At 35.6% G+C, this 19,726-nt stretch overlaps 1 protein-coding gene across 4 annotated transcripts in view; it reads right to left on the reverse strand.

The window, feature by feature from the left end:
- LOC150100943 (enoyl-CoA delta isomerase 2-like) overlaps positions 1-19,726 on the reverse strand; it is a 384,225-nt gene that overhangs the window by 173,649 nt on the left and 190,850 nt on the right. For all 4 annotated transcript variants that reach the window (XM_090401230.1, XM_090401231.1, XM_090401228.1 and 1 more), the window contains one exon: positions 645-793. In XM_090401230.1, the coding sequence (XP_090257356.1) occupies positions 645-793 (149 nt within the window). The remainder of the gene's footprint in view (positions 1-644; positions 794-19,726) is intronic.

The following is a 19,726-nucleotide window of genomic DNA, read 5'->3' on the forward strand; positions in this document are numbered from 1 at the left end:
ATAAATTCATATGGAATAAGAGAGAAATTAGTCAGAACACTAAATTAGCTGTATACAAGACAGTATTCAAACCAGTTTTAACTTATGGATCTGAGAGCTAGGTCAGAAGTACAACACTTGACCAAAGACTAGAGACTGCAGATACAATAGTCCTGAGAAAGATTAGAGGCATGAACAGATGGCATCAATGGCAATATCATATTAAAAACGAGGATATTAGGAAAGAACTTGACATTGTCAGCATCCAGGAATGCGTTACCAGAGCTAATCTCAGGTGGTATGGTCACTTAAACAGAATGGGTGAAGAAAGATTAGCAAAACAAGTGTTCTCTGCCAGGTTGGCAGCAAACGACTAAGAGAAAGACCAAGATGTAGGTGGATTGAGATGGTACAAAGTGCTTTAGACGATAGAAATATAAGATCTGATAATGTTGGAGTCTTGACAAGTAACAGACTGATTTGGAGGAAAATTGTAGATAGGAAGTTAGTAATGATGTAAATTTTTCATGTAGTACTATCATATCCTGTACACCCCTTGATGGTACATGGCAGGAATTTGATGATGATGATGAAGTTTTGAATTAGACAATTTTGGCTAGTCATTATAAGCAATAAAAAATAAAAAGAAAAGAAAAATAAATTACCTGTTTAAAAAGAGCATAAATTCTGAGTTTTATATCAGTAGTTGGTTTTTCTGTCAAGGAATTAAATTTCTTTGTTGCCTCTTCAAACTTTCTGGTCATTGCTATGTTCTTCAATTCCATATTTAATGAATGTAGTAGAGCTTTTTGAACTAATGCAAAATTAATATTCACATAATATAATATTCACATGTTATCATGAATAATTATTATTCCTTATGTTTTACATATCATGAAAAATAAAATTCTGTTGTATTATCATGCAAATCAAGAATCCAAAATACATGAGCTCAACTCACTTTTATGCAATTTACTTTGGTTTAGATACCAAAGTCAAAAATATACACGTGAAATAAGCAGAGCAACAAGAGAAACTCTTGTAACAGCAGAAGTAGTAAACAAATGATCTAGAAAAACAAAAAGAGGTAGTAGCAAAAGAGAGGAGTACAATTGGGAAAAGAAATACTGTTAATTGACTGTTAAAGTTTTGACAGAGTGTTAATAGAGGCAACTTAGTATTTCATCAATAAAATTTTAAGTAATGAATATGTTGGAAAAGTCAGTAAGGCTAAGAGTAATGTCTTCTTAACGTGGACCAATGGTGATGACTTCAAAGGCTTACTTCCATGTCATATCTGTGATGTAAGATGGAGGTAAGCAAGATAAAATTAGTGAATAATAATCATCGTCGTCGTCATCAAATTCTCATCTATCCAAATGGACTGCTGCATCCCCTAAGGACGAGTCTTTTTTCTGCCTGCAGATGTGTGTGTGTGTTTGCAGGGCTGGATTACCTGTTTTGAGGGATGAAACTCAGTAAAAATTTAAGTTTAAAAATTATTACCGAGTTTCCAGGAGAGGGGGAAAAAAAACCTTCACTTCCATATCAAATTGGCTAACTAACCTTCAGTTGAATCATGATAAAGGTTTTCCTCACATCATAAACAAGATTGAAACCCAGTAATCAGCTGAGCTATGGAGACTCATAATGATTCAAATATTGTTATATTGTGAATATATATGGAATGAAATGTAGCAAAATGTTCAGGTGAATTTATTTAGCAAGTACAATGAAAATGATTATTCCATGGTGGATTTTGATTATGCAATAGAAAATTAAAAAAATCAGCTAACAGGACAATAGTGATTTCTCAAACTTTTCTCAGATAACAATTTTAAGCATCCTAACAATCCAATGGAAGCCATTATTAGGATTAATAGCCTTCAAATTTGATATTATAAAAAGAGATGGACTTCACGTGAAAGAGATGAACAAACAAATAGAAGATGCAGAATTAGGAAATGATATATGTGGAAATATATAATGTGACATCAGGGCTGGATTTAAGGATGTTGTGGCAGGTTAAGCTATAACTTTTAAGAGGCCACCCTCTATGAAGTAAATTTTAGGTTATCTGCAATTAAGCAGACAGAGACCTTTGTAATATGAGGCTCTAAGCTGTAGCCTGTCTAGTTTATGTGGAAATCCAGCCATGGGTGAGATTACAGCAGACTAAGAAAGTAGATTAGAGGAAACGGCTATGAATGAATTTCCTTAGAGGAAAGAAAACCAGCACTTGGTGGTTAGTTTTTTTGGGCCTGAGCAGGTCTTGAGAAATTTTATCATCATCATCATCATCAATTTCCTGATATGTACCTTTAAGGCTATGATGCTACTACATGATTAAGTTTAAATTATTACTAATATCCTGTTAACAATTTCTCACCAAATTAGGTCAATCACTTGTCAGCATGCCAATACTGTAAGATGTTATACATCCTTCTTCATCTAGGACACTTTTGGCTACAACGATCCATCTATATCTTTATTTTCCTCTGGATCTCCTTCCTGCTATGTTCAGATCAAACACCCATTTTGCTAATGAACTTTTGAATTTTCCTTCCCCATTCTGTTTAAGTGACCACCAATCTTAGCTTTAACCCTGCTCACACATTCTTGAATGCTAACAATGTCAATTTCCTTCCTAGTATTTTCATTTTTAAAATTATTCTGCCATTAATGACTTCTGGTCATTCTCTTTTTTTGCAGAACTGTCATATCATTTGTCTTAAGTCTTTGATCAAGTGTTCTACTTCTACCCCAACTTTCAGATCCATATATTAAAAATGGTTTGAACATTGTCTAGTACACTGCTAGTTTAGTATTTTTGCTAATTTCTCTCTTATTCCATATAAATTTATTCAACACTCCTTAGCATACTATCTTTACTCATTCTATCATCTATTTCTATATTTAATTTTGCCATTTTTCACTAAAAATTGTTCCTAAATATTTGAAATATTTTACTAGTTCTCCGTTCAGAATGCAGTTGAAAATTTCATGCTCCTACCTATTTCATAGTTTTGATCTTTTTACTGTTAATTTTCATGCCAAGTTTGCTATAGCTATAATTCAATTTAGTTAAAGAATTCTGAGGACCTCCACTGGATTTGTTTAGTAGAAACATAATCTTCATAAAGCAATGAAAAGTTTGAAAATCTGAAAAGTGATAATTAGATTTTGACAACCTCTATTTGGCATTAACCAAGCTTGTTCTTCTACAGTTTTTCTTATCCTCTTCTCAAGTAAACCTGCATAAATCTCCTATAACATTTAGTAGAGAAATTGCTCTTAATTCTACTACAGGAATGCTCCTTAATTCCTTTTTTATATATGGAGACTATAAGAGCTCTACTCCAATCCTTCAGAATTCAACTTTCTGATTCAAGTCTTCTGAATTATGCATGTTACATGTAGCCATGTAACACTTTTATAACACAAATTTGAGCATTTTCTGGTTGTTAAATAACATCTACTCTAGCTGGTTTCTACCTTTCAAACTTTTCATAGCTTTTTCTACCTCGTGTATTGATATACACTCCTAAAGGCATTCCTCTTGAATATTTTCTACTACTGTTCTGATTCTGCTTATTTCATTTAACAGTCTTTCAAAGTAATTGCTCCAGACATCCAGAATAATTTTTGCTTCAGTTTTCATGTCACCTTTATCACCCCTGATTTCTTTTCTCTGTACTCTTTCCTCTATTTCTCAGCTTTTTCAATAGCTTCTAGAATATTTTGCTACCTTTCTGATATTTATATTCTGTATTCTTAAAAGTCTTTTGATGACTTTTGCTTAATTACTTTTGTACAATGCTTTGCTTTCTTACATTTTTTCTCTGTAATCTCTCAGAGCACAAACTGACTTAATTGCCAAGAACTTACAATATGCTTTCTTCTTTTCAGGACCGACTCTTTAACTTCTTGAGTCCACCATGGAATTTTGATTTTTCTATCCCTATAGATAACTTCACCATGTGCCTTCCTGGATGAATCAATCAATATCAATTTTTTTTTTTCAGTCTGTCAGTGAGGGTCTATAGTTAGGTTCCTGTTTTCAAACTCATTCATTTTTTCTTGAATAACATATGAACAGGTGAGTCTACAGTTCACCTCTAATCCACTTGCTTATTGCAATAAGTAAGTGAATTACTAAAACATGACCCCCTTTAGCAAATCCATGCTGTCCATGAAAGAAAATATCACTGTTGTAAGCCCAATTCTGGATCCTGGTTTCGCTAAATTCTCCAACACTTTTAACCATAACATCTGACACAGTTTGGCTTACAATATCTCATCAAGTCCCATGACTTTATCAACATCAGGTTTACTCAATTCCTCATATATCTCTTGTTCACTCACAGTTAGTCTCTCCTCTTCCCCTTCCACTGCTCTCAAACTCTCCATGATGTCACATTCACAATGATGAAATACCTTTATGAATGTTCATTTAATATCCCAACTATACCCTCCACAACAATTATCCTTATACCACCTTCTCCAAAGTATCATTCTACCATAACTATTCTTTTTTCTGCTGCATATGTTTTGATATTATTATTATTATTATGGGCAACTCCAAGGAGTCCTTAGACTCATCAAGGGAGGCCCTAAACATCATGTCAAGAACAACTATTCAACATCCACACAGTATCTATCATACTTTGCCTTGAACTCACTCACAGTTCATGGCACCCACAACAGACTCTGGCAGCTTATTCCACACATTCACCATTCTCCAATTAAAAAAACCTAGTTTTAACACTCTTGCTAACCACACTCTTGCCCAGTTTCCATGGATGGCCCCTAGTCCTCCCACCACCAGTCCAGTTCTCAAAAATATCCTCTGAATTAATCTTATAGAAACCCTTAAGCAATTTGAATGTCTCAATCATATCATCCCTTTTCCACCTATCAACCAATTTCTGCAACTCACATATCTTCAACCTGTTCTCATAAGGTTCATTCTATAGACCTGCTACCACTTGGTCACTTGCCTCTGGATCCTCTCACACCTCCTCCTCATCAAGAAGAAGCCCTGGTACCCAGATCTGAGCACAGTAGTCAAGATGGGGTCTTATCAAGGCTCGATACAGAGGAGCAATAACTTGCTTGTCTCTGCTCGTCAAAGTATTATTCAGTAACCAAGTGATTTGATGAGCTGATTTAGCCACTTTTGCAATGTGTCCCCTAAACATCACCTCCCTATCCACCAACACTCCCAAATCCCTAGCCTTGTCAATCTCCTGGAGTACAGTTCCACAAAAGGTAAACTGCTACTAATCTTTTCACCCCAAAATGCATAACCTTATACTTTGCCACATTAAATTGACATCCATTCTCCTTAGCCGAGTCCTCCAATCTATCCAAATGATCCTGCAAAATTTTGACATCATGTGTATTCACTATTGCTCTACCCAACTTTGCATCTTCAGCAAAGAAATGAACAGTTCCTCTCAGATCCTTTCCTATATCGTTAATGAACAAATTAGACAGTAGTGGTCCAAGAACAGAACCCTGTGGCACACCACTAACAGACCATCTTTTGGACTCTACTCCAGAATAAACTACTCTCTGATATCTCTCCATCAACTATCCTCACCAACTCACCATCCCTATATCCATTCCCATATGCTGCAGTTTACTGATAAGAATTCCATGTGGTATCCTGTCAAAGGCCTTAGCAAGGTCCAGCAGTATCACTGTAACATTACCCTTATCCAATTCAGCCGTCACTGTGTTATAAAAAGTGAGCAAGTTACAGAGGCATGATCTACCCTTCACAAAACCATGATGTCCCCCATACAGTATCCCATTTTCGTCTATCCATTCCTGTATTTTTCTCTTGACTACTTTCTCCAAAACCTTGACAACGACTCCTGATATGCTGATCGATCGGTAATTTGCAACAGCAGTCTTGGAACCTCCTTTGTGCAGTGGAACTATTTTCCCCTCTTTCCACTCCCTCGGGACTAATCCAGACCCGAGATTCAAATTAAACAAAATGGTCAAGGGCACTGACAATTCTTTAGCCGCTTCACGTAAGAACTGAGCTGGTATAGCATCCACAGTTGTTTCTTTTTTTTTTTGCAGCTCAAGCTTAATGGTGTTATTTATCCATTTAACCACTAGTTGATTTACCATCTGGAATCTAGGCATACAGTCAGCCATTACCTCCCTCAAATGCTCCTTTACTGCTTCCCATGCACTATCAATCTCCAGCCCTTGCAGTTTTACATGCCATGGCACTGAACCAAGCAATCTCCTAAGCTTGTCATACTTACCAGCCCGGTAATTCCACATGTACCCTGTCTTAATTGAAAATTCCATGCATTTAGCCACCTCCCAGGTCAAGACCTTATGATCACTCTCACCAATTGGTGGCAACGTGGTCATATTCAATACAGTCAAATTCTCAGATGCAATTACTAGGTCAAGCACTCTCGAACCCTTAGTATATTCCATTACATGCTGTCTCAGGTAGTTATCCCTTAATAACTGCATAAAATCCAATTCCATCCTCCCATGTGTCCTCTTCTCCTTCCAATCAATGTTACCTTAGTTGAAATCCCCCATAATAATTACCCTCCTTCCACTCATTTCTTCTATTTGCTTATGCATACTATCTCCACCATCTATTCCATCACCTGGTCTATAGCAGCACCCAACTGTATATTTTGTTCTGCTAGTCTCAATCTCACACCAAATAGCCTCAAATGTGCTCTTTTCACTATCCTGCAGTTCAACTTCTATTCTCCTTGGCTGCATCAGCTATCATCAATAACACCCCCCCCATTTTTTTCTCTCTGTCCCTCCTGAACACACACTATACCGTTCACATTCTATCTCACTAGCTATATCATCTTCTATCAACCATGTCTCACTATTGCCAATAACTTGTGGCCAGGAAGAGCTAACCAAGGCTAAAAATTCTTCCTTCTTTTTCCTAATTCTCCTGGCATTAGTATACATGAAGTGTAGAAGCCCGTTATTCCCACCCCTATCTTGATGCCTTATTCTAACTATCCCATTCTGATTTGTTATCTTTTGTACTAGCTCGAGCATATTATACACATTCTTACACTCAACTGCCTCACTGATGTCTGCATATCCCCCCCCCCAATAGCTCTAGTTTCCTTGATTCTGCACATCCACTTTCACTTCATTCAGCAACACTTTTTCCAGTCTCCGCACACCAAATCCATTCAGATGCAAACTATCCATCTTGTATAAGTTCTTTCACCCATTAAACTCACTCCACACGTCCACAACTCCACACCAACTCCTCCTGCATAACCTGCACATAGTCATTTGCAATTATGGCCCTCCTTCTCAACTCTTCTCTGTCATACCGCAGCAACAGACTCACTATCTAAATATCTCTCTCAAAATTTTTTATCTTTCAACACGTTCATTGCCAATCACGCGACATCGCGTGATGCGAGTTCTCACCAAACGGCCAATCATGCTTTATCGTGTGGACGTCGCTATCAAGTAAAAAAAATTTGGCCACCACACAAAATTCCAATTTTCAGCTTGGCAATGAACGTGTTAAAACATTCGTTCCTGCCACTACTATTGGTTCTTTCACCCTCTGCTTTTTCGCTCTAATAGCCTCACTTACATCCTTAATTTTCGCACCCGGTAAGTACAATTTTGTCAAACTCTCATCTATTACACCTCTTACTGTTGAATCCCCATACAACACTCGCGCCTTCATTTTTCTTACACTCCCAATCATGCTCTCATTTTTCTTATCACACATTTGCTTCTTTCCGTTAGCTGATGCACTTGGTAAACTTTTATAATCTCTCCAGCTGCCGCTTCACCCTATGTATCACTCCGCGCAACCGTGTGATCAACCTCATTGCAACTAACTCTGCATTTTTTTTTATCAGTCAAACCATTCTCTCACTCTGTACTTTTACTTTCACTCTCAATGCTATCTGGCACTACATTGCAAATTCCTATCATATCACTATTTTCTATCACATTACAGCTTTCATCTACTACATCAATCTCGGGACCTGAGACACACTTCAAATCCTCACTTTCCTTACACTTTCCCACCACTATCATTATCGAACCAAACTCCAGCCACTCTTGGAAAAGCATACATCCTGCAGACATTACACAGAATAAACTCCTTTTGGTTAAATTTTTTTTTAAACAAAGATGCCGATAATTTGGATGCCATTGTCTTTCTTCTCATTGGTGCCATGTGCTACGCTATGTATCTTATCAAAATACTAATTTAACACTAAATAAAACAAACTTTTTATGCTAAATAGATTAACTCTGCAATATACTATAATTCTGGCACAATTTTTAAACTGACGCTATTTTTTAGAACTAAATAGCTTATCTTTCGGAGCTCTTCAAACATAGTCCTACCATCTACATTCCCCCTAGAGGAATAATCTGTATACAGAAGATATGCAGCAGCTTTTCTTGAAGATCAAAGAGCTCTATAGGACATTTTTTGGCTTCAACTAGCTAAGTGCTGATCATATAGCACTTTTGCTACTTTTATCAACTGACCTGCCCTCCTTGCCTGTTCTTTGTACTCCTCATGGAAATGATTGTTACCACTCCATAACATCTTCTTCAGTACTGCATGCTTAATCTCTTCACACATCCATTTTGCACCTACCTTATTTAACTTCCGGACACTTGGAATACATTTAGACATTGCTTTTAAACAGAATTGTTCTCCTTTCCACCCAACTCATTCCATGCTACAGCTACAAGCCATCTCCTGAGCTTTTCATAAAAGGGGTGGACTGAAAAGTTCTCGGCCACAATAAAAAAACAAATTTATAATTTCAAAATTATTTTTATTTTTCAACATAGTTTCCCTTAAGACTAATACATTTATTCCAGCAATGCTCCAGCACCATTATCCCATCCCTGTGGTGGTTCTTAGTAAGATCTGCAAAATACCCCTCTACAGCTGCAATCACCTCTTAATTCGAAGAAAAACGCTGACCAGCGAGGCAGTTTTAATTTTGGGAAGAGATAGAAGTCAGAGGGGAGCCAAATCTGGGGAATAGGGTGGATGTTTCAACAATTCATAGTGCAGATCCCTTAATATTTCCCATTGCCAAGACACCTTTGTGGGCAAGGTGCACTGTCCTGATGAAAGATGATTTTTTCTTCTGCAAACCGAATCTTTTCTCACGAATTTTTTCATCTAGTCTGGTTAAAAGATTGGAATAATATTCCCCAGTTGTTTTACCCTTTTTCAAGATAATTAATAAACAAAATGCCTTTAGTATCCAAAACGTCGATGCCATACCCTTTTCTGATGATGGAACCAACTTTGCCTTCTTTGGTGCTGAACAACCAGCTTCTGTCCACTGTTTTGATTGCTGTTTGGATTCTGGTGTGTAATGGTGAATCCAAGTGTCATCCATAGTAATAAATCGACGCACAAAATCAGTTTTATTCTTGTTAATACGTTACAAGCACTGTTCAGAGATGTTCATGCAAGTGCATTTTTGATCTGCCGTGAAAAAGCACGGCACCCATATTGCGCAAAGCTTTTTCACTTGCAATTCTTCATGCAAAATATATATCCTACATGTTCTTTTGAAATGTTTATAGTCTCAGCAATTTCATGCACTTTGACTCGCCAGTCATCCAATACCATATGATGCACTTGATCAATGATTTCTGGTGTTGTTACACTTTTTGGATGTCATTCACATGGATCATCTTCAAAGCTGGTACGGCCACGTTTAAGCTCGGCAGCCCATTTCTTAATTGTCGAAAAAAAATGAAGGAGAAGAGTGCCCATAAACTTTTATGAATTTCGAATGAATTTCGTTTGCCGTTAAACCTTCTTTTACAAAGAATTTTATAACCACATGATACTCAATTTTATCCATTTCAAGGGATACAGACAACAGTTTTGCTTCAGATAGCTATAAAACAAACTACTTGATAGAATGACTTGCAATTTCACATGGATGCTTATGACAGATGTACCAACTTAGAAAAAAAATCGTGCTGCTAGTGTTGCCATCTATCGTCGAGGCCAAGAACTTTTCAGACCACCCTCGTAATTACCAATTGTGTAGTTTCACATATAGTCTTTCCTGACAGGTTGCCATATGGCTGGCCCAGATAATCACCTCATGGTCACTCTCACTAACTGGATGGAGATTTGACACCTCGTTTATAATGACATTCTTAGATCATTATCAAATACAGGACCTTTGATCTTTGCTTCCCTTAGTTACATCTGGCTTAGATAGTAGTTCCTCAAAAACTCGAGAAATTCATTTTCTTTACTTCCAGTTGTTATCTCATCATCCCAATCTATGTTGCCTTAATTTAAATCACATATTATGATCACCCATTTCCTATCTATTCAATCAAGAAACTATATGTATATTAACATCTATTTAAAATATTGAAATAATAAAAATCAACTGGCTATAAATACATAGGAAGATTTTATGATTTTTCAAAATATCTCAGAAAGGATGTCTAAAATGGACTCAAGAATTGCTGCTTGCAGGTTGTCAACTGCTAGGGAAATGATACTTCAGCCTTTAACTTGTTATTAGAGGAATAACCATCCCTCTCAGTCACATCCCAATAAAAACATCATATATGCAGACAAAATTGCATTAACATTAAGAGATTCATACTCCCTGTACTGTTTCTTCAGACTAATAGAAGAATTTAGTAACATTAGTGACCTGTGCATCGATCAAGAGAGAACAAAACTCATAATCTTTGGAAATTTGATCCAAGAAATCTTCCTTTTGGGCTTATACCAGCAGAATGGCCTATAGAAATTATAGGTCACCTGTTAATGGAAACATTATGCTCCAAATGCATCATGTCATTTGAATCCCTCAGGTCATGGAAAGTGGGACCTACCCTTTAGAATACATCTAAAATTTTAAAAACAATAATTTCTCCCTCAATACAGTATACTGTCAATACCACAGACATACATGAGAAACAGAGAACAATAATTTACAAAAGACAATCAAATTATTTTTGGAATTTCCAAAGACAGGAAATTGATGAAGATTTGCTATTTTTACCTACAGCTCAGGATAGTTTTGCTCATTTTGAAAATCAAATGCTTGATCAACACTCAACAAATTATTCAAAAAGCATTAACATCTATTCATGTCTTTGGCATGCTAATCAAATACTTCCAAGAGTTTTATCTACCTTTGTCTGGGGTACCTATTACATCAGAAGTTATATCAACTCCCTATAATTTACTGTGCAACTCTATCAGACAGCTACAAAATACTAGTATTCATATTGGTATAACAAGATTAACCTCTTCTGTTAGGCTTATATGAGCATGACATATAGCAACAAATATTGAAACTGCCTTGAAGAATCTTATCAACAGTAATGGATACCCAACACTGCACGACTTGGCCTGAAGGGCTATGCATGGTTCCCTCCCAGTAAACTGGATCAAATATCTACAGTATAACCAGTTCTGCAGTATGTGTAAATGTTTTGAAACAACTAAACACCTTTTTATGCCTGTCTAGTATAATGTCATTACCATCTAAAACACAAGCTGATATCCTATCCTAATCCTATGACCATATTTGCATTGGGATGCTGCAATAGCCTAAATGCCACCAGCTCATCTACCTCTATTTTCACATCTGGCACCAAAATCTTCATCTTTGAGTAAGTGAAGGGGATGCCGGGGAGTTTATTTACTATTTGTTTGCTGATGATGGTAAATCGGGGAAGACAATAATAAATTAAGATGATGTGGAGACCCTGTAAGATGCTTTGAATAGCCTAACAGTTTGGGCAAGGAGATTGGTTATTAATTCAGTGTGACAATACGTGCCTTATGCACTCTGGGTTAAAAAGACCACAATCTGTATATTTCTTGCAGACAATTCCACAGATGGAATTGTCTACAATCCCATCTGTGCAAGAAATTGATGAGACCAGAGATATGGGAGTGATGAACAAAAAGTTGAAATTCAAAAGACACTGCAATGAAAGTGGTCAATATAGCTCAAAGGAACGCATGGATGAAAAAAGAAAACAATAAAAAGCAGGAATCAGAAGCTATTATGCCACTTTATAAGACTTTCATATAACTGCTCTGGTTTATTGGAAATGAGGAAGAGGATCCAGAAGTAAGAGTGAATGGTCTATGAAATTTTCCCTATAGATCAAATGTGCCCGTGAGCTACAAAGTTCAGTTAACAATCAGAAAATAGAGGATATGATTGAGACATGTAAGCTGATAAAGGGGTTTATAGAGTATATGCAGAAGAAATTTTTCAGTACTTGACATGATGGAAGAGAATAACACCCCTAGAAGTTGTGTATGAGTGTAGTTAGCAAGGATGTGAGGACTAGATTTTATGCTTGGTGGGTAGTGAATGGGCAGGATGGGTTGGCAAAGGTGGCTTTAAGTGTTCAATAAATGAGTTCAAGGAGAAGTATGATTGGTTGTATGTAAATAATGGTTAATAGTCTCCCACAAAGAGCATTGCCTCCTTCAAAATGTGCAAGAAAATACTAACTAGATATTAATTCCCTTTCAATTTATTATCAACATTATTAATGCACAAAGAAAAAAGTTGCCATATCCAATGCACCAACATATGGCCTTAACATTAATATAAATGATAAAGCAACCATTTACAGTCATCAAGATTGAAATTCAGCTGGTAACCTCAACAACTACATCCACTTCCACTCCCCAAACAATACCTTACACAATTCCTTCGATCTCTAGGATTCAAGCATTCATTAGGTCTGATATCACAAGTCACAGAATAATAAACTTTGAATCCCACCCTATCTGATCTACTCTGAGTCAAAATTTCCTTCCCACACTTGGATGTATTCATTTGCTGTCTTGATTACTCTCTCCAAATTCTAATAATCACTTTGACCACTATGATTACCAATCGCTAAAGCTTAATTTTTGGCAGTCCAAATATCAAAAGATATATGGATGTTAACATACCTTCCTGGAATATGTCAACATCCACATCTGTTCTTTAAGAGATATTTATGCCATTAGAGGTTTCTTTAATTCACATGCAAAACATAAGAAAATAAATAATAATATTTATTTAAAAACATATATTTCATCCTGAATATTAGAGGCCATCATTAGTAGCAATGATAGTTAATTACAAATTAGAACATGAATAATGGATTGATTTGAAACAGTAAGAGATGCAGGATGTTATATGTAATGCAGTGGTATAACATAACTGAGGAAACATTACATTATTAATTATTCATGAATTCTATTAAAAAAACAAAGGAAAGACATTCCTCTTCATCCAATTGTTGTCTGCATAGATTCACCTACTTATTGCAAAATTTTTAGCAACCAAATTTTGAAAACTCGGACTTGTAATTTCTGCTCATTCATAAAAATTTCATCCAATTTTCTACATAAAATGAAAAATATTTCCCTAAAACCCACTGATCTATAGTTAGCTTCAATAAAGAATCTCTCTTCACTAATGTACCTCTTGAGAATAAACTACATCTACTTTCAGTAGCATTTCCACAGGATATAGGGAAATTATTCACCTTTGTTATTCACTCTGGATATTTTATTTGTCAAAAATGAGCTACAAAGTTCAACAATCAGAAAATAGAGGATATGATTGAGACATGTAAGCTGATAAAGGGGTTTATAGAGTATATGCAGAAGAAATTTTTCAGTACTTGACATGATGGAAGAGAATAACACCCCTAGAAGTTGTGTATGAGTGTAGTTAGCAAGGATGTGAGGACTAGATTTTATGCTTGGTGGGTAGTGAATGGGCAGGATGGGTTGGCAAAGGTGGCTTTAAGCGTTCAATAAATGAGTTCAAGGAGAAATATGATTGGTTGTTTCTAATTTCAATTCAATTCAAAATTCAATGTTTCTAACTGCAATTAGAATTCCACTATCCCCTGCACTTGCTAAATTTTATTTAGAACATTTAGAAGACATCCTTATCTCATCTATACACCCTCAAGTCTTCATTTTGGGTTCATTATATACATGCTGTTTTTGCTATCTGGCCCTAGAATGAAGAAACATTACCTGCTTTTTTGTCTGATATAAACAAACTAAATTCATGAATTAAATTTACTATGGAAATAGAAAAAGACAACAAATCATCCTTTTTTGATATTCTACTCTTCTCACCATCAGGTGAATTAATTACTTCAATTTATTGAAAGCCTACTTTTACTGGATGCTACATTCAACAGTAATCTGCTCACCATCACTCACAGAAGACTGGTATTATAAAATTTTTAGTATGACATGCTCACACTATTTGTTCTATGCCTCAACAATTATAGCAAAAAACATCAAATGATATATGAAACTCAATGTCTTCTTAGAAGAGACCACACAACAGCTTTTTAATTCCTATAATCCTAGCTCAAATAACATGGAAACAGTACATTGAGTCCAAATCCATACATTTCCAGAATTCTTAAGAAATACACTTTAGTGGCTACTTTCCTTCCTAACAACAAATTATCATTATGGTTTCCATCTTCCAAAGATAAACATTCTCCTCTGGCTCTTCCTGGTTCTACGAAGTTCCTTACTTTGAACAAACTTGACATTCAGTAGAAATGAGAATACAAGAATACCAATCTTATATTAGCAATAGTGGGAATCTGAGAAATCTGGGTTGGTGGAGCACAGAATAGATACAGAACCACAATATTCTATTGCCAGAAAAATGCTTACTTCATCTGTATTGTTATCAATTTGAATGTTTATTTAAAGAAAGTACTGAAGCTTTACTTCACTGTCCAAACATAAATAGGAATGACTGCCTCTCGCTGTCTAAGATATGGGCAAGTCTTATTCCAAACACGAATCACTGAAGTTTTTTTTTTTTGCTTTTTTTTTTTTTTGTAATAGAGTTAATGAATAATTAATAATGCAATGTTTCCTCAGTTATACCATTGCATTGTTTTATGTATAACATCACAAATTATGGACTTACCTTGTTATAAATAATTATTTTAATTTCCTGACGTTTCGACCTTAATATTAAGGTCATCATCTGGAGTATACACATATATATACAGAGACAAGCTAAATTACATTTCACACAGTATGCTGAAGAGACAATGATTTGATCAATGGTTATTCTACTGGCCTGCCCTCTACTGAAAATAAAATAAAATTACAATAAATAAATGAAATAAAATAAATTAACTACATCAAAGCTATCGTCATCATCATCATCATCAAATCCTGATATATACCCTCAAGGGGAGTACAGAATATCATAGTACTACATGAAAAGTTTACATTATTACTAACTTCCTATCTACAATTTTCCTCCAAATCAGTCTGCTACCTGTCAAAACTCCAATATTATCAGATCTTATATTTCTATCTTCTAAGGCACTTTTTACTGTATCAATCCACATTTATCTTGGTCCTCCTCTGGGTCTTTTTCCTGACAACCTGGCAGAGAACACTTGTTTTGCTAATATTTCCTCTCCCATTCTGTTTAAGTAACCATACCACCTAAGATTAGCTCTGCTAACACATTCCTGGATGCTGACAATGGCTAATATCCTCGTTTTTAATATGATATTGCCACTGATGCCATTCTGTTCACGCCTCTAATCTTTCTCAGGACTCTCATATCTGCGGTCTCTAATCTTTAGTCACATGTTTTACTTCTAACCCAGTTCTCAGATCCATAAGTTAAAACTGGCTTGAATACTGTCTTGTATACAGCTAATTTAGTGATTTGGCTAATTTCTCTCTTATTCCATATCAATTTATTCAGTTGACTGCCTACCATACCAGCTTTGTTGATTATGTTATCTATTTCCATACTCAATTTACCATCTCTTCACTAAAAATCGTGCCTAAGAAGCTGAAATGTTTTACTTGTTCTATAGGTTCTCCATTCACAACGCAGTTGATATTTTCAATGTTTCTGTCTATTTTCATTGTCTTTGTCTATTTAATGCTGAACGTCATACCATATCTATTATAACAGTTATTCAATTTAGTCAGGGAATCTTGCAGACTTGTAATGGATTTATTTAAAAGTATAACATCATCTGCATAAAGCAAAGAGCTGAGATTAACATCTCTAATTTTGATATCAGGTTTAATACCACTTTCCTTCATAATGTGATCCATGTAGATAATGAATAACAAAGGGGAATAATGTACATCCTTGTCTGACACACATTTAACATTAAACCATCTTCCTGTGCTTCCTTCAATTCTAACTGCTGACTTACAACTCAAATAAAGACTAAGTATTGCTTGATATAATGCCCCATTGACACCATATAACTGTAGCGTTTTGAATAGCTTCTCTCTTGGCACCCTTGTCATATGCCTTTTCCAGATCTACAAAACTTAAATACAGATCTTTGCTATATTCCCATTAGATATATGATTGTGGAAGAGAAGCACCAAGCTTCTCTTCCACAATCCTTCTGAACTGTTTCTCAAGGATACTTGCATATATCTTACCAGGAACACTCCATAATGAAATGCCTCCGTAATTCTCGCATTCAGTTTTATTTCCCTTTTTATATATGGGTACTATGTACTATTACAGCTCTACTCCAATCATCTGGAATTCTTTCCTCTGTCCAGGCCTTCTGAACTATTCAGTGCATCCACTGTACAACTTTTATACCTCCATATCTGAGCATTTCTAGTCGAATATCATCTATTCCTACTGCCTTTCCACATTTCAGACTTTTGATGACTTTTTCTACTTCAAGTATAGATATGTATTCCTGACTACATGCCTGGTCAGTGTGTTTACCACTGTGATGTCATCACTGCTTGTTTCATTTAGCAATTTTTCAAAGTAATTACTCCATATTTCAAGGATATCTTTTTCTCCTGTTTCCATGTCACCTTTGTCATCTCTAATTCCTTTTACAGCACTCTGAATCCAGCTTGTTCTTCACCAAGCTTCTCATCCACAATCCTTCTCAACCATTTCTCAATATACTTGCATACATCTTACCAGCAACACTCAGTAGAGAAATACCTCTGTAATTCTCACATTCACTTAATTTATCCTCCATTTCTGAGCTTCTTCAACAAAATTCCAGAACATCTTGCGACCTTCTTGATATTTATTTTCTATGTTCTTATCAAAGTCCTCCCATGACTTTTGTTTAGCTTTCTTACATTTGTCTCTGTATTCTCTAAGAGCACAAGCTAACTTATTTGCCAGGAACATTTGATATGCTTTCTTCTTTTCCTTCACTGACTCTTTAACTTCCTGTGTCCATCATGGAGTTCTGATTTTTCTATCCTTTCAGACAACCTCACCACATGCCTTTCTGGCTGAATCAATCAGTGTTCTCAAACGCTTTCATTTTTTCTTCAATCATGTTTGTGTATTTTAGTCTACAGTTCATATCTGAGAGCTACTGAACTTTTATTCGCTTTAAAACTTTCTTACATGTTATTCTTTTCGATATGAAATTCAATTTTATCCTGCTCAAGACTAAACAGTGATCACTTCCAATTTCAAATCCTCTGTACACTCTGGTGTCCTGCACCAGGGAGAAAATATCACTATCAACAATAACATAAGAAAAGTCAATGAGACTTTTCTTATTCCTTGCCTCTTCTCTCCATGAATTTGTGCACATTTTTATGTTGGAACATGGTGTTAGTAATAACCAGTCCATGTCCTGAGCAGAAATCCAACAGGTATTTGCCTAATATTATTATTAGCTTTGCTCTTTTCTCCAAATTTTCCCAAAACATTTTTGTATGTCTGATAATCATTTCCTACTCTACTATTTAGATCCCCAACAAGGAACAGCTTTTCCTTTTTCATTGTGTCAGTTGCTTTCTCTAAAGCCTCAAAAAATTCCTCCACTTCTACCTTAGTAGAACTTTCTGTGAGACCATAGGCACAAATAAGTCTCATTGTCCAGTTTCCCCATTATGATATTTACCCACAATTCTGCTTGAAACTGCCTGCCATTCAAGAAGATTAGCCTTGTATTTAATGTTGAATACTATGGCTACTCCTTCTTTTCCTTGATTGTCATTGCCTGAGCATAACATTTTGTATTTATTGCTCAGAAAGATCTCACCAGTTTTTGCCTTTTTTGTTTCAGTCACCCTTATTATGTCGATCTGGTACTTATCCAATTCCTCAGCTAGCTCCATTTCTTTGCCATTAAGGCTTCTTATGTTGACAGTACTGATCTTGAACTCTTGTGATATTGAGTTGGGATGGGTTTTAGGATTTGTTCCAGTAACTAACTTTTCGCTGTTTGCCCTGGTTTCCTGGTGAAAACAACAGGGGCATTGTTTAACTGGGCAACGCTCCAACCTGCATGAAATTCTGTAATGTTGTACCATCATTTTTATTTTAGTTTAAGCCAATAAACCATACAATTTGGTCGGCTAAATCTCAAATTGCCAGCCCATCCTCGTTCATTCAGTATCCAAGTGGATACCTAACAGGGTGCACCATGAGAAGGTGAGGATTGAACATTAGGTCAGAAGTTCTGATCGGTTCTCTGCATTCCTTTTAAAGGCTATATGGAGGCCTCCTCTCATTTATATAGCTTTAACCCTTAAGCACCCAGCATCTATATTCTATTTAAGACAACATCAGAGAAATATTCTTTCATATAGATAGTTTTGTTACAGTAAAAATGCTGTCCTAATTTAACATGACAATTGTTATATTAGATTTAGGATCCTGGATTACCTATGGTCCTATTTATAATTAACTCTTAGGGAGAAAGGTTAAGTGAATAGAATATGTGCCTTCCATATTCTTGAGATTTTTAGACCATCATTATTGTTAAGATTAGGGTGATTGATAAGAATCTCAGAAGTCTCTTTAAATTTATGTTCATACCATGTTTTAGTGTGATGTAAACAATAGGTGCATTTCCAGGCAATTCTATGTAAAGTGTTCAGGGCATGATCAGAAGGTATATTTAACGTGTCATTTATGTTCTTTTTTCTGATAGGAATTGTGCATCCTGTTTCCCCTATACAGGGCAAATTGCAGATGCAATGAATGCAGTATACTCCAGGGTGGGCCAGCAGAGAGAGTGGATCCTTGAAGTTAAGTTCTTTAATTTTGCAAGAGATTTAAAGGTTGTATTTTTGTAGTATTCTGTTTATTGTGTCTGATATCCCTTTAATGTATGGAATGGTTACAGTTTTATTTATTGTAGTCTAGTTTATTTTTGTTTTTAAATGAGGTCTTGTACAGAATTTTGTTGATTGTATTTTGGCTGTAATGATTTTTTAGGAAGGTATTGCTGATAACTTTTAATTCATTTTTAAGTGCTTGTTCATTCATTGAAGCTAATCTTCAAAGCCCTGTTTTTTAGTGTATTAATGACCCCTAGTTTTTGTGTTGGGGTGGTGGTAGGAGTTTATATGTATATATTGGTTAGTATGTGTCGATTTCCGGTAAACAGTGAAGGAAAGACTGCCAGAAAGAAGATGTGTGACAAGTATATCTAGAAACAGAAGTGTGTTCTGCTTTTCAATCTCAATTGTGAATTGTATGTCTGACATACAATTTGTCAACACAAATGTGTATTTGTGTTGACAACAACACAAAAAAAAAAAAAAAAAAAAAAAAAAAATACACATTTGTGTTGTTTGTTTGGGTGGCTGAGGAAAGTGTCTAATGTCTGGAGGCCATGGGGTAAAATAACGAAAACATTGTCAATGTATCTAAGCCAGACTTTGGGCTTTAAAGGAGAG

The sequence above is a fragment of the Typopeltis vanoorti genome, chromosome 12 (assembly GCF_054136105.1).
Source record: "Typopeltis vanoorti isolate ZY-2024b chromosome 12, IOZ_Tvanoo_1.0, whole genome shotgun sequence".
Classification (NCBI taxonomy): Eukaryota; Metazoa; Arthropoda; class Arachnida; order Uropygi; family Thelyphonidae; genus Typopeltis; species Typopeltis vanoorti.